Here is a 25,955-nt window from a genome sequence, read left to right as displayed (position 1 = left end):
CCAAGACCCAGATTCCAGCTCCAGCGAGAGAGGGGGAAAGGTGCATAAGCCTCCGGGTAGCCCAGCAGGAATGAGTGTGCCTACATGGCTACCGCCCCTCTGTTCCTCTAGACAATAAGATGCTGTTTTATTTCATGGAGGCGACACTCAGGGAAGCAGGGGAGAGGCTGTTTTGTTTTATGGCCCCACATTAAACTAAAAACAATCCCGCTAAAGAACAGCTCTCCTGTACCTGAGAGGATCAGTGTTTGAAAGCAGAGTGTAGATGAGCTGAGTGCTGAAGGGGAGGGAGCGTCATTTAGCCTTGATGTCTTTTACATCTAGCTAACAGTAGCTGTGTTTCAGAGGTAAGATGGCTGTGAGTTGATTAGATGCTTGGGAATTCTGTTCTCCTAAGAAAATATTTGGGAGGCCTTTTGCTTTGTGTTTCTTCTTAGAGAAAAGCATTTTCTTCTCTCCCCACATGGATATGAAGAGGCCTGTGTCGATGAGCTAAAAACAGTAGCAGGAAGCCTCTGCTTGCGGCTCTTGGTTTTGCAGGTCTTTTCACAGCCTGTTGTCTGATCCTTGTATCAGACTCGGACTTGACAGGTAGTTGAGTTGGTCAACAGATGTTAAGTGCAGACCTACCTGTTAAGTGCAGAGGTATATATAGCAATGTAGTCATGCTTCTTAGGATTTAGTTTTAGACAAGACCAGCACAAGGAAGACAGGCCCCTTGAACTCAGCAGACATGGTGGAGTTGGAACAGGCCATATCGGGGGGTGGGGGCTGCACGGGGAGGTGAGAGTGAGCCCTGGGAGGAGAAGGGGCTGGTTGTGGGCGCAGCCCTGGGAGTGCTTGCTGGGCTTGTCTGGGCCTTGCTGCTGGATGCTGGGTGCACCCTGTGCCTGCGCCTAGGCCTCTTACTCTTACGGACTTTTGGTTTAAACCCTGTTCATATTTCAGTGAAGAAATACTTAGGAAATGTCCACTAAATACAAGCTATGGAGAAGTACGGATGTTTCTTGAGCAGTGAGTTCTGCATGTTTTTAAATTTTTAATTTGTGTTAAAGTATAGCATATGTGGGGTTCCCAGATGGTGCTACTGGTAAAAAAAAAAATCCACCTGCCAGTGCAGGAAATGTAAGAGATGTGGGTTCAATCCTTTGGTCAGGAAGATCCTCTGGAGAAGGGAATGGCACCCTATTCTAGTATTCTTGCTGGGAAATCCCTGGGACAGAGAAACCTGGAGGGCTATAGTCCATTGGGTCCCAAAGAGTCGGCATGACTGAGCATCTGTGCATAGCATATGTATAGGAGGGTACACTGATCCAAGTGTATAGTTGATAACTTTTCCCAAGCTGAGCAGACCCAGATCAAGAAACAGTATTATCAGTGGCCCAGAAGCCCATCTTGTCTCTTGTCACCTTCTAGTCACCTCCGCCCCAAGCCTCCACTGTTTTGACAGTGTCTGTTAGCTCTGCTGATTTTGCATGTTATCTAAGTGGGAGCATTCAGGAAGCACCGTAGGCCTTTTGTGGGGAGTGACATCATAGAAGCGGTATTTTAGAAGGACTCATTGTGCTGGTTGGTCTCCAGGTGGGTTGAGAGGAGACAGGTCAGTGAGCCCTGCTGTGCTTCCTGGCCTCTGCCCTCTGCCCCCGTAGCATCTTTGGGAACTGACTGGGAGCAGGGAATCTCCATAGTGTCAACACGAGATGCTGCTGGTGGGACCAACACCACCATAGTTGATGGTGGTGGTGACCATCATATAATGACCAGTGTAGTCATAGTGATGGAGTGCAGGCTCTTTTGAAGGAAAATTGGGTAGGACGTGGTAGTCAGGTTGTGTAAATGTAAAGAAGATGGGGGGTTTAAATAAAAGACTCCCACTTCTTGCATTGGCTGAATGCCAGCACCACCAAGAATCTTTGTGACCTTGGACCAGGTTGTCTGACCACTTTAAGTTTCAGCTTTCTCTTCTTTGTTATGAGGTAGGTTGGACTAAGTCCATGTCATTGTCAAGTTCTAAGCATCATGAAATACAGAGGGTTATGCTGAAAAGCTTGCAGGCAAGATTTGTGAAGAGCTAAAATTTTATACAAACACCAATTACCATCTAGTTTTCCTTCCTTCCATTTATCCACCTACCCACCCACCCACCTACTCACTCACTAACCCTTCATTCATTAAGTAGAAACCTGTGAAGGCATTAGAAGAGAAGTGTTTTGTTCAGATAGAACTACAATTTTAAATTTACTTTACCCCATGTCAGATTGATAAAATTGTCAGCAGTATCCACCTGGGATTTTGTTTTAGTTTACTTAAGTTGTTTATTTTAGTAAATGTCGTATTAAATGCACCATTTCAGTTGTCCTCATCCTTTCCCTCTCTTCCCCTTCCCCCTCCCATTCCCTGTCATATTATTGGGAGGAAACCATAAACTAATTGACCACAGGGACCCCTGTGGTTTGGATGTGACAGCCTCACTTTGTTGATCGTAGCCTGATGGACTACTGTAGTTGTCCCTGCTCTTCCCTCAGGTGGCCGTATTTTGATCCAAGACTGGGGGAAGAAGAGTGGGTGCTGCTGTCGGGCTGCTACTGCTGATGAGGGCCATTGGTGAGGTGCATGGAGAAGCATGGTGCGGCTCTCTCCAGCTCCCACACGCTTTTGACATGCCCTTCCTGGGAGCAGCCAAGGGAGGAAGCGGGCAGGTGGGGGCCGGGGCTTTCCAGAGGCTGAAGTCTGAGGACAAGGTGTAGGTTTCATCCTTCCCCCACCGTGGGCCTTTGGAACTCCCTCCCTCCGTTTGTCTTTGTCCTGATTCTTTAGCGATGTGGCTAAGAGCTGCCCCTGATCAGTGTGACTCCTGGACAGGCCTTTATCTGTTTACAGAGGAAGCCATTTCTGTTCTCTTAGCCACAGATTAGCTGTGGCCAGAATGCTGACCACAAGGTCACTGTGTGGAAGTGAGGGTACAGGAGTTAGAGGCTTTCAGACCATCTCTGGCAGTTACTCTGTTGGTCTTCACACACAGGACATGAGCATCTATTTGATGGCTTCTATTTGTTGAAACTGTTTTCTGCTTCCTTTTGCATTCTTACACAGTTTTGTTATTGTTGTTCAGTCACTAAGTCTGAACTCTTTGTTGACCCTATGGATGCAGCACACCAGGCCTCCCTGTCCTTCACTCTCTCTTGGGGTTTGCTTAGATTGTCCATTGAGTCAGTGATATTACCTAACCATCTAATCCTGTGCCATCTCCTCCTTTGTCCTTCAAGCTTTCCCAGCACCAGGGTCTTTTCCAGTGAGTCATTCTTCGCATCAGGTGGCCAGAGTATTGGAACTTCAGAATCAGTCCTTCCAATGAATATTCAGGATTAATTTCCTTTAGGACTGACTGGTTTGATCACCTTGCAGTCCAAGGTCTTTTCTAGCACCACAATTTGAAAGCATCAATTCTTCAGCTCTCAGCCTTCTTTATGGTCCAACTCTCACATCTGTACATGACTAGTGGAAAAACCATGGCTTTGACTAGATGGACCTTTGTTGGCAAGTATATCTCTGCTTTTTAACACACTGCCTAGGTTTGTCATTGCTTTCCTTCCAAGGAGGAAGCGTCTTTTAATTTCATGACTGCAGTCACTGTCCTCAGTCATTTTGAAGCCCAAGAAAATAATCTGTCACTGCTTCTACCTTTTCCCCTTCTATATGCCATGAAGTGATAGGACTGGATACCATGATCTTAGTTTTTTGAATGTTGAGTTTTAAGCTGGCTATTTTTACGTTCCTCTTTCACCCTCATCTAGAGAACCATAGGTGCTAAAATGACAAACGTGGATGAAAGGAAACAATCACGGGACCAGTGATGTTAATAAAACCAGTTTTCCCTAGGAAAGTTGTGAGTTTCTTAGCCTCCCAAGGAGGCTTAGTAGTTCTTTAAGTCAGGCTAAACACAGGTAAACCTCAGGCTCTGTTGTGTTGTCTTTAGTCAAAGGTGACTTTGAAGTGAATTGTCTAAGAGGAAACTCTGAAAGAGATGTTTAGCAAGGAGGAAATGAACAAATAAAAAATTTTCTCCTTCTCATTGCTCTCCCAGATCCTCTGTCGATGGGTCCTCAGAAAGCTCTGGAAACCATTGGTGCAAATTTACAGAAGCAGTATGAGAACTGGCAGCCAAGGGTAAGCTCTTTATTTGCTCTTCTTTTTCTTTCTTAACAGAGAAATCTAGTTTCTTGCTCTTAAACAGTCTTTGAATCCAGATTCTGACCTCGTACAATCCAGTGATTGGACACCCCCTATGGCAGGCCTGCCTCCCTCTTCTGTCTGTTGACGTGCTCCATAGATCCATAAGGAAGCACATGCCCTAGTGTGAGTCATTGATTGGATGGTCTAATTTTTATTTTGCCTAAGCTTTCCCATGAAATGTTTAGGAAAAAAGTATTTTTCGTGTTACTCTCAGGTCGTGGTTTTTATTTTGCACAGGAAGTGTATTTTCAGTAGTATTCTGTAACCTCAACTAGTTACAGCTATTTCTCCCATCTTCAATTTTCAAATAGTTGAGGAAAAAAGCAGTCAATGTTCAAAAGATGACACCTATTATATGCTTTGTCTTTGAATCAAAAGGTAAGGTTCTTTTTAAGGAGACAGTTACCAATTACTGGGTCTTTTGTTGCCTATATCTTAAACTTTTTTTCAAAAAAGAAATGTGGCATAGAATATAACTGTGTCAAATTGCCTTTAAGATCTGAAGTTATTTGTAAACCCAAAGACCTATTTTCTTTAGTCTTTCTCATTAACTAGTTTGAGGATTTAATAATTCTAATAGAAAATTAGAAATCTGGAGTGTTTATGGAGGTTCCTTTCCATACAGCTTTGTGTGATGCTGGTTCTGGAATTTTCTCCAGGACGGAATGGGATGGGGGGTGGGGGTTTGAGTGAGTGGTGCCGCCATCGTGCCTCCTGTGGGCCTTTGCTTCTGCTTTTAGGGTTACGAGCCTAAGGGGAGCCAATGTCTCAGAGAACCAGTGAACATTTGCCTGCTTAATGTTTTTGTTTGCGGATCATTTATCCATGTGATCTGGAATTCAGGAATTCCTCATGGATTATTTACATTCCTAGAGAAGAGAATAGCCAGGAATGAATATATTCCTGCCTGTGATAGTACCCTTGGTAATTTCTGCTTTTGCTCATGGTGTCAGGTGACTAATGTCATGAAACATCTCTGTGCCTCAGGTGTGTCCTTGTGCTTTGCATTTCTAACTTGTCAAGTCAGTAATAATGGACTCTTGTTCTTTTTCTTTTTAAATTTATTTTTGGTTGTGCTGGATCTTCATTTCTGCATGCAGGGTTTCTCTTGTGTCAGCCGGGGCTAGTCTCTAGTTACAGTGTGTGGGCCTCTCATTGCTGTGGCTTCTCTTGTTGTGGAGCACAGGCTCTAGGCTTGCAGGCTTCAGAAGTTTTGGACTTAGTGGCTGCAGCTCCAGGACTCTAGAGCACAAAGGCTCAATAGTTGTGGTGCATGGGCTTAGTTGCTCCGTGGCATGTGGGATCTTCTCAGATCAGGGATTGAACCCAGGTCTCCTGCTTTGGCAGGTGGATTCTTTACCACTGAGCCACCAGGGAAACCTCTTGGATTCTTAGTAGAGAGTTTCATTAGTAGAGAGTTTCATCTATGTCTAAAGGCTTTGCTTTTTCCTCCCTCAGATTTGTTACTCTTGATGGCTTATACAAAAGTTCAATAGCATTTTTCTTTAGAGTACAGTGTATTTGGGGCTTCGATAAGGACCAGTAAGATTTAGATGGTGTGGTCCTTTAAAAATAGTTGAGATGCCTGGTATTATCAGTAGAAAATAGCTTCCTTGGGGACTTTGAAAGTACTCCAGGCTAGACAGGCACTTAGGGGTGAGTGCTCTCAGAGGCACAGACACACCTTATGGTCCATATGGGACAACGTACACAGGTGACACTGGAAGATGTGATGCTCCTGGCAGATGGAAGGTTGAGAACCAGCATGACTAAAATGTAAAAGAATGCCTTTCTGACTTGGCTACTTCTGACCTTCCTCTGGGTTTGACTTTCTGTTTTTCTCTTTGCTAGACACATTTAAGAAAGAACATTACCAGATCAATTCAGATCTACTGATTGTATTCTTCATAGGAAGGGTCTCTGCTGGTTTAGTTCTTTCTTCCTTTAAAAGAATTGTTACATAGAAGATACAATCTTTCAGAATGCATGTTTAATATATCAAGGCATTTTATGTTTATTCCATCTGGTGGGATTTACAATTTTTTTTTTTTCGTGTGCTAAGAGTTGATTTACTGTTAGCTTTATTATTAGTTTAACTTGGTAGGTATCAGCAGGTTCATGCTAGCTAACAGTAAATGGAATCTTCTAAAGTAGGATCATTATTATTTTTAATCTAAATTTTTGTCTGTGAGCAAAGCTCTTCCATGCTCTCTGGAAGAGGCATTAGCATGTAAGGCAGGCAGCATTTATATAGAGAGAAATGATTGCAGAGCCAAAAATAATGGTGTGGAATCACACATAGGACTGAGAAATTACCTTCCCAGGACACAGGTGGCCAGCAGTGGTACAAAGGGGTGTAGTCCTCTGGAAGGATGGTTGTTAGTCTGAGAAAATTTGTTAAAGTCAATGGGGTTTCAAGATCTCCAAAGTAACTTTTTGAAGGAGAGATGGTTCAAAGGGCTGGTGAGGGAGAATGTTTCCAGATTATTGGAAGTCTTGGCAAAGGTGCCAGTATACTAGTGTAGTGGGATTCCATCTGGGTTGGTTTATAGAGTAGAGTTGGAATAAAGTATCAGCTGTAGCCTAGTAAGAAGCAGTTCATGCAACAGGATGGTATCTTTTTGCCTGCATTCAGGAAGCAGAACCACAACAATGAATACTTAATGTTTTCTTTTTTGAATGCCAAGACCATTACATTCATTTTTAAGTACTATAAAATGTTTGCAGTGTTTCTGCTACAAACAGTTAGTTAGTGGGACTTGTGTATTTCAGAGACAAGCCTAAGGTAAGGGTGCAGCCAGATACCTGACTGGCTGACTGGTGTCAGTCATGGGGCTGTGCTGCATGCACTGGGCAGTGATGGTACATGTCCTGATGCAAGTGCACCCATCTCTCCCCTGCACGCCTTCACGTGGGTTTACAGGAGGGAAGGAGGCCTGGCATCCGATGGGGTGGTTCTCAGAGTGTGGTGGCAGCCTCATGCTGCCTCACAGAGTTTGCTCAAAACATAAGGCAGTCACCAAGCTCAGATGTTTACATGTGGGTGCCTGGTTCCTAACTATAAATCAGGGTCCTTTGAAACATTACAGAGCGAAACACACACCACTTTATTGCACTCTACAGTGCTCTCGAGTTTTCTGCAGTAATAAAGAGAGGTTGATTGCATCTGCAATAAAACAATGGGAACGTTATTAAATTTCTAGACCTTTGATGTCGATTCCCATAGATCTGGTTTTCTCTCTCTCTCTGTATCCTGTACTGAAAGACTCACAAAGGTTGGGCCACTGGAAACAAGGTCATCTTCATTAGTGTTTGTGGTAATCCTCTCAGGCCTCCACATTGCCGTGGATGGGAACAGGCTGGGGAATCCTGCCGTCTTCCTCCCTTCTGGGGAATGCAGAGAATAAACTACTGGAAACCTGTCAGCATCATCAGAGTGGTAGCTTGATGAGCTGATTTCCTTCCTGGTGTTAAAATGCTTCTAGTTTTTCCTCCTAGTAGAAAACGTGTACTTTTCTAGCTTTGATTGTTCAAGATTAAACATTTTGATAAAGGTGATTTGGGGTCAAGAAGGAGTTTAGAGAAACCTTGATGATGATGTTTTTGTCTGAAGCTTCCAGACTATCTGGCCCAGATTTCCTTGCCAGGCTGATTGAGCCCTTTTCTAAATAATTTATCAGTTTGCCACAGGTGAAATATTTCTTCTGATTAAATTTAAGACTTTGCCTTATTACCTTGTAGGTACATAAATTTGTGTTTCTGCGGGAGCTTGAAGGAAAAATGCCAACTGTTGTTTCAGCTGAAAATCCTGCAGTTAAATAAACCTCACTCAGTTCATCATAAGTCTCAACTGAAAGTTTTATTAGGAGATGGATCAGGAGATTATAAAGCTGAGCGTCTACAGTGAAGAATTTATCTTTTTAAGACTTACTAACAAATTGGGGGTTCTGGCAGTTTAGTACAAGGTGTGATTTTGGCACTAGGGCCAGGGAAAAATGGCAAACAAAGGGTCCTTTCGCTCTCCTGTTCTTTCCCTAAAGAGTTTCCAAGCCACCATCAGCACCTTTCCTTGGGCTGAAATGCTGTTTTCCTGGGTGGCTTGAAAACAAATGTAATGGGAATAGTCGTAACTTCCTAAGGTAAGTGAAGGCATTTAGCAAGACTTCCAGTGCCAGCAAGTGTCTGAAATGACCCTGACTTAGCCCATTATGTCCTGTGTGCGTATCTATGAAAGGGGATGAAAAGTGCTCTGTGGCACTTTGCTGTGATGCACCCTCCTCCAGCCAGGCCTTGGGGACTCGTGCAGCGGTTGTGGGGGCTCCAGGAAGCCAAGGTGCTCCACAACCTCAGTTAATCCTCTGGGGACTATTCTTAGGTGCCACATACAGGACATTTGCTGCCTGGCATGTAGCAGAGGCTCAATTTCAGCCTTGCCTTCAGTTCATTGTGCCTCTCAAGTCTATCAAGTGGTCAAGGGATGAAAGTTGGAAAGTTGGTTTTGCTGTTAGAAAGACGCATTTTCAGAGTGTTTCCCGCCAGGCGGAGTATGTATAGGGGTAGGTGTCTGCCTGAAACAAAGTGACCCTCCACCACCTGCTCCATCATCAAAGCAGAGATAATTGTTGTGTTTTAAGTGACCATTGCCCTTTCCTTCAGTGTTGGTCACAGAGTTGCCTGCATCTTCTCAGAGCATGTGCAAATGAACTGCAGCCATGATTCTACCTTGTGGCGGAGGAGAGAGTTTGGAGGAAGAAGGGGAATGACAGGGCCAGTGGATAGTTTCGTTCATGTTTTGGGCATTTGTTGGCTTATCTTTTGGGTTTAGGCACAGCTGCTGTTTGCAGACCCTAACACTGTGCAGCAGTGTTTCCTGTGGGGTTGTGGTTAAGGTGCTGGAGTTAGGCTCCTTGATGGTTCCCGAAAATGAGGCTGACAGCTCAGCCTGCTCACCTCTGGGAGAAGGAATTCAGCTGCCAGGCATTTTGGGGATTGACCTTTGAATTGGTAAGTGTTAGGGAATGGACTGGGTTGGGCTTTGGAGCTCACTGCACTGCTGGGTGACTTGCCCCTGCTGGCCTCCTTCCTGGGGTGGTCCCAGGGCTTGTGGCCCACAGGCTGTGGTGCCTGCCCCATTGAGGGTGAGGGCAGGGGCAGAGCAGCAGGTATTGTTAATACAGACAGCTGTCCTTACCTGCCCCCTTCAGTGCTGTGGAATGTGTTCTCTACTGGGATGCAGTAAAAAACCTCATGCAAGTGGGTTCTGCCTTTTTTTGGGATTTTCAGAGTCAATTAAAGAAACTCGCAGAAGAAAGTTTGGGCTGTTTCTCACCTGGGAGGTGCTCCGAAGAGATCTGTAGAATAGACCAAAGTGGGTTATTTCTTGTAGTGACTCTGCTTGGGGTCATGTTATGACCTGAGTCCCAAATTTGACATTGCAGTTCAGCCAGTGAAAATGGCCCTGTAAGGCAGATTGAGGGCCGCCCTAACGCCAGCATCTCACTGTCACTCCCATTCTGCTGTGCCCTAGGCCAGCCAGCTCTCCCTCTGCTTGCCTTCATTGGCCCTTTACTTTTCTTGGATCCCAAGGTTGGGCTTTATCCACCTTGTTTGTGTTTTTGTGACAAACTGCAAAGGACTCATAGCCAAAGGCAGAATTGCGGATAGATGGCTCACAGTTTACATAATTCAGTATCTGGTGTGAAGCACTTTGCATCCTGTACTCATTAAATTTGCATGACAGTGTAGACAAAGACTTCTGGTGTTCTTGGGGTTAACTGTTGTGTTTTGACAATTTCACTTAAGTCCTTTCTGCCCCAAACATTAAGATTTGTACCTGTGACAAACATTTTATTTATATTTTCCTTTGGCCTTGACAGTGTTCCCAGACTTCATCTTCACCCCTCTTTTCAATCACTGCTCACCTGACAGCTTTTGCATGTACCGTGTTCAGTGTGAATTCTGATTTATGCTCATCAGCCGAATGCGTCATCTTTGGCCCTGCCCACACACCTCATGTCTTTCTCTGTTCCCAGAGGCCATGGGAGTGGAAACAGCCTCTGGATGTGGAGTTTAGGTTCTGCAAAGCCCACCGTATGTTCACCATGTGTAGCTGAAAAGAGTTGTCGAATTATATTCCAAACTCCCCCTACCAACTCCATCTCCCATTGCTTTTTCTAAGAGAGCTTACAGGCCTGGCCATCCCTCCACAAGCATTCACAGGTCTGACCTGGGCATTCTTTCAGAAACACAACAAACATTATAAAAGAAGAAGAAGGAAATTGTTTTGCAGCCATCTGGAGGATGAACTGCCTGTCATGAGACTAGAACTCTGGCTCTTTCTGGGGAGGGATGAGTTCATGGCCTGGTCACCAAGCAGAGAACCTGGGCTTGTTGAATTTTGGCTTTGCGACTTTCTAGAAATGTCACTTTGAGAAGTTGCTACTCAACTTTTAAGATTCCTAAATATGAAAGTGAAAGTCTCTCACTGATGTCTAACTCTTTGCGACCCCATGGACTATATATAGTCACCTAAATGTGAAAGGAAGATTAATAGGGGAAGGAAGGGCCATAGTGCTGTGGGCAGATCCCTACCTTCCTTGAGAGTGGAGGCCCTTTGAGTGAAGTGTGTCCACCAGGTGCGCCCCGTATCTCCAGCTCCCCTCTCCTGCCTGGCCAGCTCCTTTCCCCACTCTCCACTATGAACTGACCTACTTGAAGGATCGTATTTTCAGAGACAAACACGGCCTTAACTCTGTCCTTAACAAGCTACTCCTGGACGTCGTCTCTCATCTTCTTGTTCCTTTTAACAAGACAGTTATCTCTCTGTGTGTGACAGATTGCAAATGAAGACCAAATGCTGTCGGTTTGAGGACTAAAACCGCAGTTCGGCATTCACAAATTTCATGTGCAAGGCTGTTTCTGAGTTAACCTGGAGGCCCAGGATGCAGAGCCCTGTGTAAATAGCTCTGGAGGATGTGCGAGGATGGAAATAATGATGTCTGAGGAAGTGCTGGTTCTAAGTCAGAAAGTAGAAGATGTGGTGCTTTAAAGAATGGAATGTGAAATTTAGAGATGGCAGGGAGCCCACCGTATGCTCACCATGTGTAACCAAGAAGAGTTGTCAAATTATATTCCAGCCAAACAACAGAGTGCTGACCAAGGGCAAAATGAGAATGGATTAGAGTGAAATGGCCACTCCTCTTATCTTGATTTCATTTTACAGGGTTAAAGTGTATGTCACAGTGATATATGTGAGTTGGTGCTTTGCAAAGGCTTCTGAATAGCCCCTCTTAAATGTGAGGGAGTTACTTGTTAGTGTGATATACAGTAGATATTTATTTTTTAAATTAAGATAAAATTCACATAGCATAAAATTACAAATGGGATCATATAATATGTGGCCTTATGTGTCTGACTTCTTTCACTTATTGTGATGCTTTCTGGGTTCATCCATGTGGTTCATGTTGCTGTATGTATGTAATTCAGTCCTTTTTATAGGTGAATTACATTCCATTGGTTAGTTAGACCACATTTCGTTTATTCATCTATTGATGGACATTTGGGTTGTATTCACCTTTTTGGCTTTTGTGAATAATGCTGTGAATAGGATGTAAAGCACATGGCCCACCCAAGAGGGTCATATAGGACTTGTGTCAGTGTCAGCAAGGAAGTTTCTCTCTCTCTCTTTATTAAAAAAATATCTGTTTTATTTGGCTTTGCCAGGTCTTAGTTGTGGCATGCAAGATCTTTTAGTTTTGGCCTGTAAACTCTTAGTTGTGGTATGTGGGATCTAGTTCCCTGACTAGGGATCAAACCTGGTCCCCTGCATTGGGAATGTGGAGTCTTATCCACTGGACTACCAGAGAAGTCCCGGAAGTTTCTCTTTTAAAGATCTGAATGTAGGGTAGGTTCCTTGATGGATTCTTAGTTATGTTTTGTTTTGATTTTAAAATTTTTCAGCCTAATTTCAATAAAAATCAAGGAGAGAACCTAGATAATTGAGAAGAAATAGCTTAGTATTTGAGGAAATTTAGAGTCATCAAGGAGTGCTTTGCAAAACTTTGCAAATAAGTTGGAAAACCTATGTGAAAGGCATGATTTTCTAGGAAAATCAAATGTCCATAACTGACCTCAGAAAAGATAGAAACTCAAAATCAATCAGTCAATATAGAAGAAATAGAGAATGTTATCACAGAGGTCTTCTCCCACTTCTTCCTCCAAAAGATTTCAAACTTTGGAGGAACACAGAACTCTAAGGCTATTTGACTTCTATTATGAAAAGGTACTGAAATATGATAAATTTAATAAGCAAAGCACAAGAAGAAAATGTATTCAACAGTCTTAGAAAATACATGTGTAACTTAGAGAAATTCAACTGTTTCTTCTCATCAAATTAATAGTGTAGGTGTGTGTGATGTCTGTGTACATGGAAGTGTTTGTGTGTGTGTATCGATTGATACATATGAGTATCAATACAAATGAGTAGATTGATTGGTCGGTCGGTCCCTTGATCACTTGATCCTGCCCATCCTTCCGTTGGTTCAAATGCCCTGGAGTGAACGTGATGGGAGATGCGCCTGTGGCTGCCTTAGTTTTTCTCCACCTCCACTTGCTTTGTGGCATCTTGCTCTGTTGATTACTTCTAGTCCCACCAACAGTTATGTGTAATCCCCGAAATGGTGCACAAAACGTTTGTCATGGCGCGTTTGGGGTAGATGCTGAAGAAGACTTTTACTTTTACCCTGAATCCTTTATACCTTGTCTTTAGAAATCATGACTCTGTGTGACTTTAATAATAGGCATCTGATTTAAAATAGCTATTCTCCAAGTATCACTTAGTGTAGGAATGGGACTGTGTGAAGCAGAAGGACACATGTTACTGGCTTTGTGAAATCTGCAGGGTTGTGAAATCCACACGCAGTTCCTTCTGCCACTTTTGGCCTCTCTTATTTCTGTGAGAGAGAGGGTGTATGTGTGTGTGTGTGAGTGATGTGAGCAGCTAGAGAGGCTGTTGCCTGAGGCCTTACTTCAGCCCTTTACACCTTGGGGGCAGCCTTCATTTTCTCCACAGAGATTCGCTTAAGTCGATGGGGAGGGCTGGTCCCTCTGAGAGCTGCACAGTGGGGAGTACTGCCCTGAGGGCAGCACCCCTAGGGCAGTGCAGTTTATGTAGTCACCTGAGGCAGTGTGTGTGTGTGGGGGGGGGCTGGTGCTAGGAGGTCTCTGCTCAGCAAACCTGTTCCCTTTGACTTTGTTTACCAACTCCATGCATCGAAATGGCTAAGCCTGTTAGGGACATTTAACCTAAGACAACAACTGATGAGAAATTATATTGTTGTCTTAGTAGGAGGAAAGTGTTTTACTGAATATTCTAAGGGGGGAAAAAAGATAAGCATCTCAAAAAAGATAAACAAACACTGGTCATGGATAGCACCTTAAATGTTCATGTGAGGGATCCTGTTCAGTTCAGTTGCTCAGTTGCGTCCGACTCTTTGCAACCTCATAGAATGCAGCACTCCAGGCTTCCCTGTCCATCGCCAACTCCCAGAGCTTGCTCAAACTCACATCCATTGATTTGGTGATACCATCCAACCATCTCACCCTCTGTCATCCCCTTCATCTCCTGCCTTCAATCTTTCCCAGCATCAGAGTCTTTTCCAATGAGTCGGTTCTTCATATCAGGTGGCCAGAGTATTGGAGTTTCAGCTTCAGCATCAGTCCTTCCGATGAATATTCAGGACTGATTTCTTTTAGGATTGGCTGGTTTGATCTCCTTGCTGTCCAAGGGACTCTGAAGAGTCTTCTCCAATACCACAGTTCAAAAGCATCAATTCTTTGGCACCCAACTTTGTTTATAGTCCAACTCTCATATCCATACATGACTACTGGAAAAACCATAGCTTTTTCTAAACAGACCTTTGTTGGCAAAAGTAATGTCTCTGGTTTTTAATATGCTGTCTAGGTTGGGATCCTGTAGGGGAAGATAATAGCCTGTCTTAAAGGGATTACTGCCCAAAGAATAAAGACGGGCTAATCATCCTAAAATCATTCTAAAATTAAGTGATACCTGTCCAAGTGGCCTAGGTGCTTTGAGGGTGTGTATATGCAGTGTAGATTCAGCTGGCTGTAGGTTACAGGTAGGTGAGGGGCCACTTTGGCTGAATGCAGTAGGTTCTTGGTATAGCTACTCAAATGAGAGGAAATGGTGATTTTACTTACAAGTTTAATATTTTCTTCAATGTGGAAAGTCATTGTTTTTAATACATAAAAAATAGGTAAGCGACCACCCAATTCAGTGATGAAGAGAATTGCAGATAATGGAAGTGAGCATTCGTTTACAGTCCTCTTTTCAGGAAGATGACCATCTTAACTAGTGGTGTCTACTTTTCTGTACTTTCCCTAGAATTACCAATGTGGAACTCAAAGAGAGTGCAGTCTGGGGTAGCTTAGTGTGCGGAGAGGGTGTTCCTGTCTCCAGCACCATAAAGAAATTGGTTTGTTTTACAAAAGCTGTTCTTTAATTAATGATAATTCCTGTACAGTACACTGTAACAGTACAGTACAGTGTTTTAATCCCACTGAATATTTGCAACCTTGGATAAATCTCTAAAATTCATTTCAGCTTTAAAATGCTCTTGTTCTAACATGGGTTTATTCTTATCTATTTAATGAAACAGGAAAGTCTGTATTAACGATTAAAGTCAGATGATCTTTTTAGAGGTGAGTGGTTTTTGTTTCTTTTACTTTTTGTTTTTTTTTTTTTTTTTAGCTGCGTTGTACAGCATGTAGGATTTTAGTTCCTTGGACCAGGGATTGGAACTGGGTATAGAATTCTGTAACAATTTCTTTCTTTTGATGTAGAGGCTTTTTGTTGGTGGTGGTTTGTTTTTTTTCCCAGTTTAAACAAGTTTAAAAGTGTTCCCCACTCTTCTTGAGGCTTCTGTCCTTTCTGTTAAAAAGTTGGCTACGAGTCTTAATATTTGTTCTTTTGAGGTTCCCCCCACCCAACACTGGTTTAAAAGCTTCTTTCTTGGTTTTCATCATTTCGCTGAGGTGTTCTTGGGTTGGTTGACTGTATTTATCCTGTTTGGATACCACCTGTGTCCCTTCTCTCATGGAACTTGGTTAGAGTATGTTTGATCCTTTCCCTGTGTCCCGTGGTTTTTATGTTCTGTTTAGTGGGTGGTTTGGGGGTTTTGTTATTTCTGTGCTTCTTTCTGGATATTTCCTGCTGACCTGTCTCATAACGCTAAAATCCCCTTTTGTTATAGTATCCAATTTAGCCAACCTCCCAAATTCTTGATTACATTTTTTTCTTTTCTGTAATTTCCATTTGATTCTTCAGTTATTCATGGTCTTTGATGAAAGTTTCCTTCCACCTTATAACCTATTTCCATGAAGATATCAGCTGTCAGTTCTAAGGCGCCCATTCTTTTCACATTAACATCTCTGGAATCAGGATGTGTGTTATAATCAGTACTGACATGGGGCATGACTGGACAGCGGTTAGTGTTTTGGAGACTAGCCAAAAGGCCCCCTTGTGGAGAGAGTAGGAGTCCTGGATGAGGAGTGCTAAGGACAAAATCAGTGACCTGAAAGACCCCCAGAGACTACCTTGTGTATGAGTTCGTGCTTAGTTGTGTCCGAACTTTTTCAACCCTGTGGACTGTAGCCCGCCAGGCTCCTCTGTCTATGGGATTTTCCAGACAAGAATTCTGGAGTGTGTTGCCCTTTCCTCCTTGAGGGGATCTTCCTGAGCCAGGGATCAAACCCACATCTTGTGTGGCTCCTACATTGGCAGGCAGATTCTTTATTGCAGAGCCACCAGGAAGCCCAGACACCATCATGGAGATGTCAAATCTCCCCCACTCCCAACCTTTGGCTCACAGAGAGTGGGCCTCTGTGAAGGAAAGTGTGGGAATACCCGAGTCAGTGGCTATGGCTTATTTTTTCTTTTCAGGTACATACAAGGGTGATAAGGGATAAACCTGTCCAATTCAGTTTACAGTAGCTCTTTCACTAAATACTACCTGTACGTTCCAGTTGATAAGGAAACATCGTGCCAAGTGTAGTCAGCAACATCTTCCCCTTAGTGATGCATCAAGCGGTGGCGCGTCTTTCAGCCTGTGGCTTTTTATGTTCTGTGAAGTAGGAGCATCTCTGATATAAATTACAGCCACACCCCTGGAGGAGTGGAACTGTGAGACAGGCTCCGTGAAGTTTAATGGTACGGGAAGCCCCTCTCCACCATGGCTACTGGCTGGCTCTGCCTGTTGCCCTGGAATCCTGGACCTTCTCGCCCCATGCCTCCTTCCACTGCTACATCAGTCCCCCACTCCTATCCTCTCCTGCCCCCGCCCCCTCCCCCAGGCTCAGGTGCCGCTTACTTGCCTGCTTAAACTAGTGAGTGAAAACAGGATCACATCCCACCCCCACCCCAGCCACCCTCTGGTCTGATGTTCCTTCCAGCCAGCCCACCTCCCACAGGAGGGTGCTTGTCCCTCTCACCCTTGTCAGCCTCCCCCGCATTCATCTCTGCTTCCTGCTCATCTTTCACACATTCTAAGGGGGTGGCTTGCCCACCTAACTTCAGTCTTTCTCCTTCTGTGTCAACCCTGAGTTCTGGAGCTCCAGAGCTGGTTGGAGATGGTGATACTCTGGCTTGAGCCCCAGTTAGGGATCCCGTGTGGCTGGCTTGGAGATTTGGGGGGGATTGAAAGGGACTTGTGCTCAGAGTCAGGGTTGCTCCTGGAGTCTTAAGCCAAACAGATCGGGAGGGCAGAGTAGCTCCGAGTCACAGCACGAGGGGGTCAGCAAGGACTCCATGTGCGTTTCAGGGAAGGTGGGGGCCCCAGAACTCTCCTTGTTTATGGCAACTCCCCTAATGCCTGTTCTTCACCACTGTTGTGTTGAGATTTTGATTGGGATGGTACTGAATTGATAAACCAACTTAAGAACTGGCGATTTTATAACCATAACAAGGGTGTGCTTTTCCATTTATTCTGTTCTTGTGTTATGTCTTTCCATGAGGTCTGAGGATTTGATTTCTCCACAAAGATTCTTCTAAGAGTTTCTGTTGCTGCTGTGAAAGGGAACTTTTTCCCCTTCTCTTTTCTAATGAGTTTCTAGAATCCAGTTTGAGAATACTGTTTGTCATTCTATGTTGGTTCTTACATTGTCGCTGATTTTTCGGGTCCTTCCAGTATAGGTTATCTTGTGTGGTTCTGAGGCACAGGCTGTGATGAAGAGTTGTCCGGAGTCTCCTGACCTCAGGACGGTGCTCTGCACTATTAGGGACTCCCAGCCCTGAACACTGGCCTGAGTAATTCACAGTCAGATCATCAGATTTGGAGATGCACAGAAAAGTCTGTCTTGTTTTCAATTTTATATATTTCATGTCTTTAAATCTCTAAAAAATTAGAATATCTCGTTTTTATATGTCGTGCTACAAACTTTTTTTACAAGCTATTTTTAGATGTCATTTACATACAGTAGGGCTTCCCCGGGTGGTGCTAGTGGTAAAGAACCCACCTGCCAATGCAGGAGAGGTAAGAGATGCGAGTTCAATACCTGGGTTGGGAAGATCCCCTGGAGGAGGGCAGGGCAACCCACTCCAGTATTCTTGCCTGGAGAATCCCCATGGACAGAGGATCCTGGCAGGCTACAGTCCATGGGGTTGTACAGTCGGACACGACTGAAGCAGCTTCGCACGCATGCAGGTACATACAGTAACATGTACAGCTTTTAGTAGTTTGATGAGTTTTGACAATTGTACATAACCCTTTAATCACCTCTCAAAACAAGATGTGGAACATTTGATCACCCAGAGAGTTCTCTCACTCCCCTTCCCAACCAGTTCCTCCTGGCTAGGGGAAACCACTCTCCTTCCTTGACCTCTGTACAAATGTTCACACAGTGGGTATTCTTTGGTGTCTGCCTTCTTTTACTCAACATAATGATTCTGAGGTTTACCCACATTGTTGCATTTACTGGTAGTCCCTTCTCCTTTACTACAGAGTAGCGTCTCAGGTCATGGATGGACCCAAACCTGTCTCCCCATCCTCTTCCCAACGCACATGCAGGTTTTTTCCAGTTTTGGCTGCAATGAACAAAGCTGCTGTGAGGGTTCATGTAATAGCCTTTGCGTGGGCATATATTTTCATTTCTCTTGAGTAAATACCTAGGAATGGATTTGCAGGTCATGAGGTACTTGTTATGTTTTCTGTTATATTTTGTAAGCAGCTCTAAATTGACAAAATGACAAAAATCATCTGTTTTTCTTTGCAAAGCCAGACAATCTGTAGAGAAACCTTATTTACAGTTTTCTCCAAATACTCTGGAGACATGAAAATATGAACATAAATGAGCTCGGAGATGTTTGGTTGTCTTTGAATGAATTCTTAGGTTAGATATTGAGCATTATTTTCCTCTCAAATGATATACTTTCCTTTGCAGTGGGGAGTGAGTTAGGCCATTTGTGCTTATTATGGAATACATGCATGGTTTAGAAATTAATCAAATTAATTGCTTATCCATTATCAGGCTTAAGAAAGAAAAAATGACTTGTGGCTTTAAAACCCCTTTGAGTCCCTCCCTGATGACAGCCCCCTCGTCTTGCAGAGGCAGCCTTGTCCTGGCCAGGCTGTGTGCCTTCACTTGTTTTCTGAAGAGTGGTGTGTGTGTGTGTGTGTGTGTGTGTGTGTGTGTGTGTGTGTGTGTGAACAAGACCCTAATTGGACTGAGGTCAGCTTACCTGTTTGTGGCACTCACGTCTCCTTTGCTCAGTACTGTTTTTCAAATTTATTTGGCTGATTCGGGTTCTTTTGTTCTTCCTGCTCTATGTATTCCCTAGGAGTGATAGAATGGAAATTTGGCTGTTTACAGTTTTTTGCTGTCACAGACAATCCATTGAGAAGGACTGTGCATCTTTTGGTGCGATCTGCAGGACTGCTTCTAGGATCTGCCTGGGAAAGGCATTGCTGGTTGTGTCTGTGCATCTTCACCTTCTCAGGGGGGGCCCAGCTGCTGCCCTGGTCCTGATGGCTCTGCTGCTGGGCCAGGGCCCCTGTTGGAAGGCTGCCCTTCTCCTGTGCGGTCTCCTGCAGGACAGCTGCTGGCTCACTCAGTCTGAATGGTCTAGGCTTCCCGGCTGAAAGGGGTATTGGAGGCATCTCATCCTGCCTTCTCCATGATATACAGCAAGAAATACCAATCCATATTAATTCTGAGGACAAGTGCATTTGGCTATGTTCATTTTTGTTTCCTCTTTAAGGAACAGAAGCAAAACCTGAGAAAATCATTTTAATGCCCAGTATTGGTTTTCTGTTTCAGGTGCTGGGTAGGCCCTCCCCCACAAAGCTGCTGCTGCCCCTCCTCTTCCTTCCCCTCCTCCTTTTCCTCTCCTCCTCCCTAGCTCCACCTCCCCACTTCCATCTTTCTATGCCCTCCTCTTCTCCCCTCCTTCCCTTTCTCTTTCCCTCTTTCCCTCCCTGCCCATCTCCCCTTTCTCCCTCCCAGTCAGTCTCCTAAGAAGCACTTAGCAGTATTCAGAATCCTTGACCTTGGCAGTTTTTAGGAAGTGTCAGTTAATGAAGAGACGAGGAAGAGAAAAGAGCCCAGGTCTCTAAAGGAATCATGCTGTTCAAAGCTGGCTTGATTCAAGGATGGAGCATTTATAATAATGTGGGTTGTTAACTGTAAAGTGCCTGAGATAAATTTATAGTGTTCATTTCCTTCAGAAGGACCTGGAATTTTTCTCACAAGGAGAAATGTGCTTTTATAAATTTTATGTTCAGAATATTGATACAGCTTTAGTCAGCATTGCTCCTCACAAGGAACAGAAAGTTTTGTTTTGCTTTGTTTTCTGCATACATGGAGACCTCCTTCTATCCAGTATTTTTCCACATTTCTCCCTTTTTTCTTCCCTCTTTTTCTCTGTCAGTTAAGATATTTGAAAGCAAGTCTCTTAAACACTTCCGCCATTGTTGACCGTGGGCCTGGGATTCCAGCCTGTCATCCTAATTAGTGGTTTGCTGGCTGTTCCACATCAAAGACTTGCAGGTTTCCCAGGGAGAACCCAGCAAGGCAGGGAAGCTAATTGAAGACACTGTCTAATTATTAGGGTGCCTCCTAACTACTGTTCTCATTTCGTCTTAAGAAAATTCTCCTTTAAAAGTGATAGAAATCATTAAAAACTTGAGGAAGATCTTCATAGGAAGCATGGAAGAAGTCTTGCTTGTCTATTAAGCCTCAAAACCATTCAATATATTTCCTTCCAATCTTTCTTTCTTCAAATTCTGCACATGTTTTAGTGTTGTCACCATGTGATTCGTGGGACCTGGGGCGTGCGGAGCAAGGAGAGCTTACTGGTTACTTGTAGTGATTTTCTCCAGAGGAAACTACGTTTTCTGTCTCCTTCAGCATGAAATACTAGGAACATTGCCTTTGTTATTACCTAAATAAGCACTACCCTTTTCCAAATTTGGCTCGTAAAAATGGACCATTTTTATTATTTTTTCCTTTTCCCTGGTCTGAACTCAAGAAGACTCTTGTTCCCTTTCTCTCTAGCCCAGTGGAAGACATCAGAAATGACATGGAGATTGGAAGAGGCCCCAAGATAAGTTACTCGGGTCTTCACGAGAATTTACAACCATTAGTGTCGTTGTTGTTTGAGTGAGGCCACCACAAAATTCAGTCGCTGTGCTGGTCAAAGAGTGGGAGGCAGAAACATGAAAACCATTCCTACTTGGTTCAGTGCAACCCTGGTCAAAGAGTGGGGGCGGGGGGCAGAAACGTGAAAACCGTTCCTACTTAGTTCAGTGCAACAAAATTCCACTTTGCTGGCTGCTGTGGGTGTGAAAATAAAATGCTTCCTACCAGTGTTGGACTCCAAGTCTTATAGGGAGAATAGGCATTGATTCATTGATTGGTGCATGCATTCATCAACAATGTTTATCAGGATTATACTAAGCTCAGAATCTGTGCAGAACCAAGTATGGTCCCTGCTGTTTTGGAGCACAGAGTCTAGTGGGTGAGAAAGATGACATCACAGGATGTACTATGGATGGATCACAGCAAACAGGAGAAGTGACTGGAAGCAAGGAATACATCATGTGGGATTCCTCATGTGTTCCTGATCAAATGCTTGACAGGCTGAAGCACTCCCCCCATACCCCAATGAAGGCTTTAGAGCCTGCCAGCAATGCCCTTTCATTGTATGCTCAAGAGAATGGGAGGGATGGAAGATGTCCTTTGTGGTGCTTTCTGTGTGGTTAGAGCATAATTCATCGGGCCTGGATTTTCACAGTAACCTGGGAAGGTAAGAAGTATCATCTCCGTTTACCTTTCTCAGGATTCCAGCCCTGAGAGCAGATTCTGCTCAGCTCTTCCCCAGGTGCCTGTCATCTTTCCATTACATCTCATTGACTCCCCTTTGTGTGCAGGGGGTGAAGTCACCCCGACTTAGAAGAGTTGTTAGTCTTTGAAAGGGAAGAAGAGAAGAAGCTCAGGGAAACTCCACAGAATTGGCCATGTCCAAGCCAGAGGCAAAGGGACCTGACCTGGCCCCGTGGTTGAGGTGAGGACAGGACCATCTTCGGGAAGAGAGGCTCCTGAGCTGCAGCTTGGTTGTGCGCCTGAAGAAGTTCTGATGCTTCCAGAGGTGTCCAGTCACCTCCCCCACTGAAAACCCCTCTGCCGTGTCATTTTTTCTGCTCATGCCATTTTCAAAGTTTATTTCTCTGAGGTATTTGACAGTGTGTACAGAGTTCATAGTTGAAATTGAATGGTAATTTGTTTTCCCATTTTAGAGACATTCTGTAGAGTTCTGTGTCTGGTTCGTTCATCTTAATGGTGAACCTGTCTTCCTGGTAGTCATGTCCTTCACTCTCCCTCAGCTTTGTTTAGCTGTGTCTCTGGGGGCCAGCATAGCAAGTGGATGACAAATTAGAGGAAAACGTTTATATTCTTTCAGGTTTCATGGGGCAGAGATGGGACTCCTTGACTAATTGGAGTTTGAGTATAAGATCATAGAGGTGATTTGAAAGATTTTAGTGAAATGAGTAGTGTTGTTGTGATTGTGGTAAGGCATGATAAACCAGTTTATTGTAGCATTTTATTCATTTGGTTCCCACCAGAGACGCAATACTGTGACACAAGTTAACTTTTTTTGTGAGATCATTTAATGGGAAGATCCTCAAGCATCTCTCATTTTGCTGAAAACCTTCAAATGGGAAGACTGGTCTTCAGTTGTTGGAACCTGAGAATCAAGGGAGATTCAATGCTGATGTGTAACTTGGGAAGCAGAAACATCGATTTTCAAGTGGGTCATTAGCCTGGGGCTGTTGGTTGTGCAGACTGCAAATGCTGTGGTGGAAGGCAGTTTATCTTGTCTCCTGAGGGGCAGGGTCAGTTCATCTTTCACCTTCCAGCAGGCTAAGGTTGCACTGATAATTTCCAAGGTTTTTTCCCAACTCCATCTGTTTCTACCAATGAGTAACCTTTGTAAGGGCTTCCCTGGTGACTCAGATGGTGAAGATTCTGCCTGCAATGCAGGACACCTTGGGTCAGGAAGATCTCCTGGAGAACAGAATGGCTACCCACTCCAATATTTTTGCCTGGAGAATTCCATGGACAGTGGAGCCTGGCAGGTTATATAGTCCATGGGTTTGCAAAGAGGCATGACTGAATCACTGACTTGCAACATTTGTAAAGTACAGAGTTATGTTTTCATCTTTCTTCAGAACTGTGAGGACCAGTCTTTGAGTCTTGAACTCTGGGAGGGGGATCTCTGAGAAGAGGTGACTGTGCTAAGGGGCCTGTGCCTCTCTGCTCACCTCAGGAGTGCTCCCTCAGGACGAGCCTGCAGGGGGCGCCCTTCCATGCTGCCACAGGGAGGGCTGGCTCATTGAGCACCAGGGACCCGGTGGCAGAAGGGTGACCCTCCCGAGTTCGCCTGCCTGAGCAGCCTCTGCCACAGGCCCCACGCTGTTACAAATGAACAGCACTGCGCCTGCTGTTTGCATGGTAATGGTGCCTTGTTTGTATTTTAAAGGTTTGTGATAAATTTCATAGTCCTGCCCCTCATTCATTTTGAAAGAGAGAAAATGAAAAATTTGATGCTCGCTCTCATGTTTTGTATTTCTTTTCTGTCTGGCTTCCTGGCAACCTTTACTCCTCCCTGTTTATTTCCCAGAACCTTCTGTTTCAGTGTTCTGTGCAGCAGAGCAGCCGCCTGGGGCTCGTGGGCAGAGGAGGTCCTGTTGTGGAGCCATGTGAGGACAGCCGCTCCGCTTCCTGCTGGCCGGAGTGTTGAACATGTTGAGTTTGTTCAAAACAACCATTTTAAATGTCAGATTTTGTTCCCGGCCGGTGTTTTGTAAGGACAAGTTGAACATCACGAAGGGAAGCGGCTTAGTAGTCTCGGGGGTGCTGAGGGCAGCTCACTCCGCCCCAGGCCCTCCAGGCCAGAGCTGCCACACACTCCCCTGCCAGCTGGGCCTGCATGTTGGCTTCGCTTACATGGGTGGAATCTGTACCCAGCTCCGGGTCCCTGGGAGCTCAGTGTGACCTTCTGCCCTCTGTCCCTCCAAGGGTTCTGCAGGCTACAGGACCCCTAGTCATGCAGCCCTCCTGCGTGAACGCTGGTTTCAGCACCCACCCCCCGCCCTGGCCAGTGCCCCAGCACCATCCACAGTCAATAATCTTTTATTCTTACAGTGCCCCTGTGATATTTCGTCCCTAAACGCAGGTTGGCCCAAACCACTCAATGGCAGGTAACTCAGCGCTCTGTCTTCACACTGACGCTTTCCTCCTCTGGGGCCCATCACTCCTTTTCCTTTCTTTTCCCTCCCCTCTCCCTCTCTCCCCTCCTTGAGCTGACAGTAATTCAGAGAATCGATCCATTTTTCTCCTCAGTCGTCACAGCTGTGGTTTCTGGGTGCCTCTTCAGGCCTGACCTGTTGTCTCTCCTGGGCTGTCTGTCAGTGACAGTCCACAGCATCACTTCACTTCACTGTCTCCAGATTTATCGTGTTTGAATAGATTTGTGCCATCTGGGAAGTCTTCATCTTGACCTTTAACCTGGATTATCTGGCCATCTCCCACCCCCAACTCCCTTTCCTTACCGTTTCCGGTCACTCTTAAACATAACGCTTCTGTGTAGCCATGAGGGTCTCTTCCATCAGGGGTGCAGATCCTCCACAGACTGGAGCTTCCGCCACCCCAGCAGGCTTTGTGCTCCCACCGCCTGGCTCTGGTGTGGGACACGGGGTTTCACTCTGCTGGGCCGTCTCCTGAGTTTCTCTCTCCTGTTCTTTCTTCATTTTTCAGAGTCCACAGTTTGAGGTGCTTTCTCCAGTATCACCCTGTGTGAGCTTGATTCCTTCCCTTTAGCACTTCTGTCACCCGCATCTTCCCTTGACTGCCCAGTCTCGCTCCCCTCTCCACAGGAGCCCCAGGCCATGGCAAGGACCTTCATCCCTCCTCCTGGTTCCTGGTAATCACACTTATGGTGAGTGTGTATGTTCCTGTTGAGGCTTTGTGGGTAAATCAGAGCCCTCACTTGCTATAATTGTTGGTTTCTTTTCTCTTTTCCTGAGAATGATGTATCTACTTGGCCTGTATGTCAGGTGCTGAGTGAAATACTACAATGACCAGTTGATGTTTATAGTGATTTCCAATAGATTAGGATTCCTTTAGAAAGGACACTTAAAAATGGGGTGGAGAAGGGGGCTTGCTAAAATTATAAAGGGATATTTTCAAAGGTCCTTAAAAGAATGGGAAGAGAAACAGCTTTGCATGAGGTCACAGGTGATACCCTCTAAACAGTACAGGGAAGATTGTAATGTATGCACTGTACTTTGTGCACATGGTAAGCATGGAGCTTGTGAAGGATGCAGTTGTCATCACTAACACTTAATGGTAGGCTCAATTTCATAGTAACTGTTGTAGCCTTATATTCCGCTGGCTACGTTCCGACAAATACTTCCATTGTACATTGAATCCATTGCTCCTTTTTAAAATATAATGGGTAATAGATGGACTTACCTTTGGGGAAAAAAAGGACTGACATCACAAAATAGATTTTTGAACAAGTACTTACTTGACTAATAAATCTTCTTAGACTCAGAGACCAAAACAGGGGATCAGTGGCCTGCATACTCCCTTCATGATTGTCACCTTAACATCCCTCTGCATTAGGATTTAGTTTGGTTAAGAGTTACAGGGGAAAAAAATAATAGGAATGTAAATAAAATTGAAATTCCCTCACATGAAGATTATCCAGAAGTAGCCATTCAGGGCTCTTAGGGGCTCTATAATATCAGGGCCCTTGGGACCTAGCAAGGATTTTTACCCTTTCAGTCACCTCATTGTCCAAGATGACTGCTGGAGCGCCAGCCATTACATACACATTTCACCTTACAGGAAGGAATACGTAAGAGAGAAGGTCCCCCCTCTTTACCTTTCTGGATGTTTCTTAAAATTTATACTTAGCACTCTCACTGGGAGACTGAGAAAATTGTCTGTGCCCACATAAAAATTGGGGGTTCTGTTATTCAGGGAAAGTGTGGAACAGATACTGGAGAAAATCTGCACTTTCTGGCTTAAGCACCATCCTGGCTGATGTTTATTAGCTAAAGTCTTGCCCTGATGCCAAGAAGAGAATGGTTTTGCATTGGAGTGTTTGTTAATCCTTCTAAATTGGTTCTAAGCTTGAAGTATCT

The 25,955-nt window shown here is 44.5% G+C and overlaps 1 protein-coding gene across 2 annotated transcripts in view; it reads left to right on the top strand.

Moving 5' to 3' along the window:
• The window catches only part of RPTOR (regulatory associated protein of MTOR complex 1), a 315,748-nt gene that overhangs the window by 71,017 nt on the left and 218,776 nt on the right, over positions 1-25,955 (top strand). For both annotated transcript variants that reach the window (XM_043905267.1, XM_043905266.1), the window contains exon 3: positions 4,085-4,167. In XM_043905267.1, coding sequence (XP_043761202.1) covers positions 4,085-4,167 — 83 coding nt within the window. The remainder of the gene's footprint in view (positions 1-4,084; positions 4,168-25,955) is intronic.

Source organism: Cervus elaphus, chromosome 5 (assembly GCF_910594005.1).
Source record: "Cervus elaphus chromosome 5, mCerEla1.1, whole genome shotgun sequence".
NCBI lineage: Eukaryota > Metazoa > Chordata > Mammalia > Artiodactyla > Cervidae > Cervus > Cervus elaphus.
The sequence above is the reverse complement of the archived record's forward strand: the minus strand, read 5'-3'. Positions and strand labels throughout refer to the sequence as shown.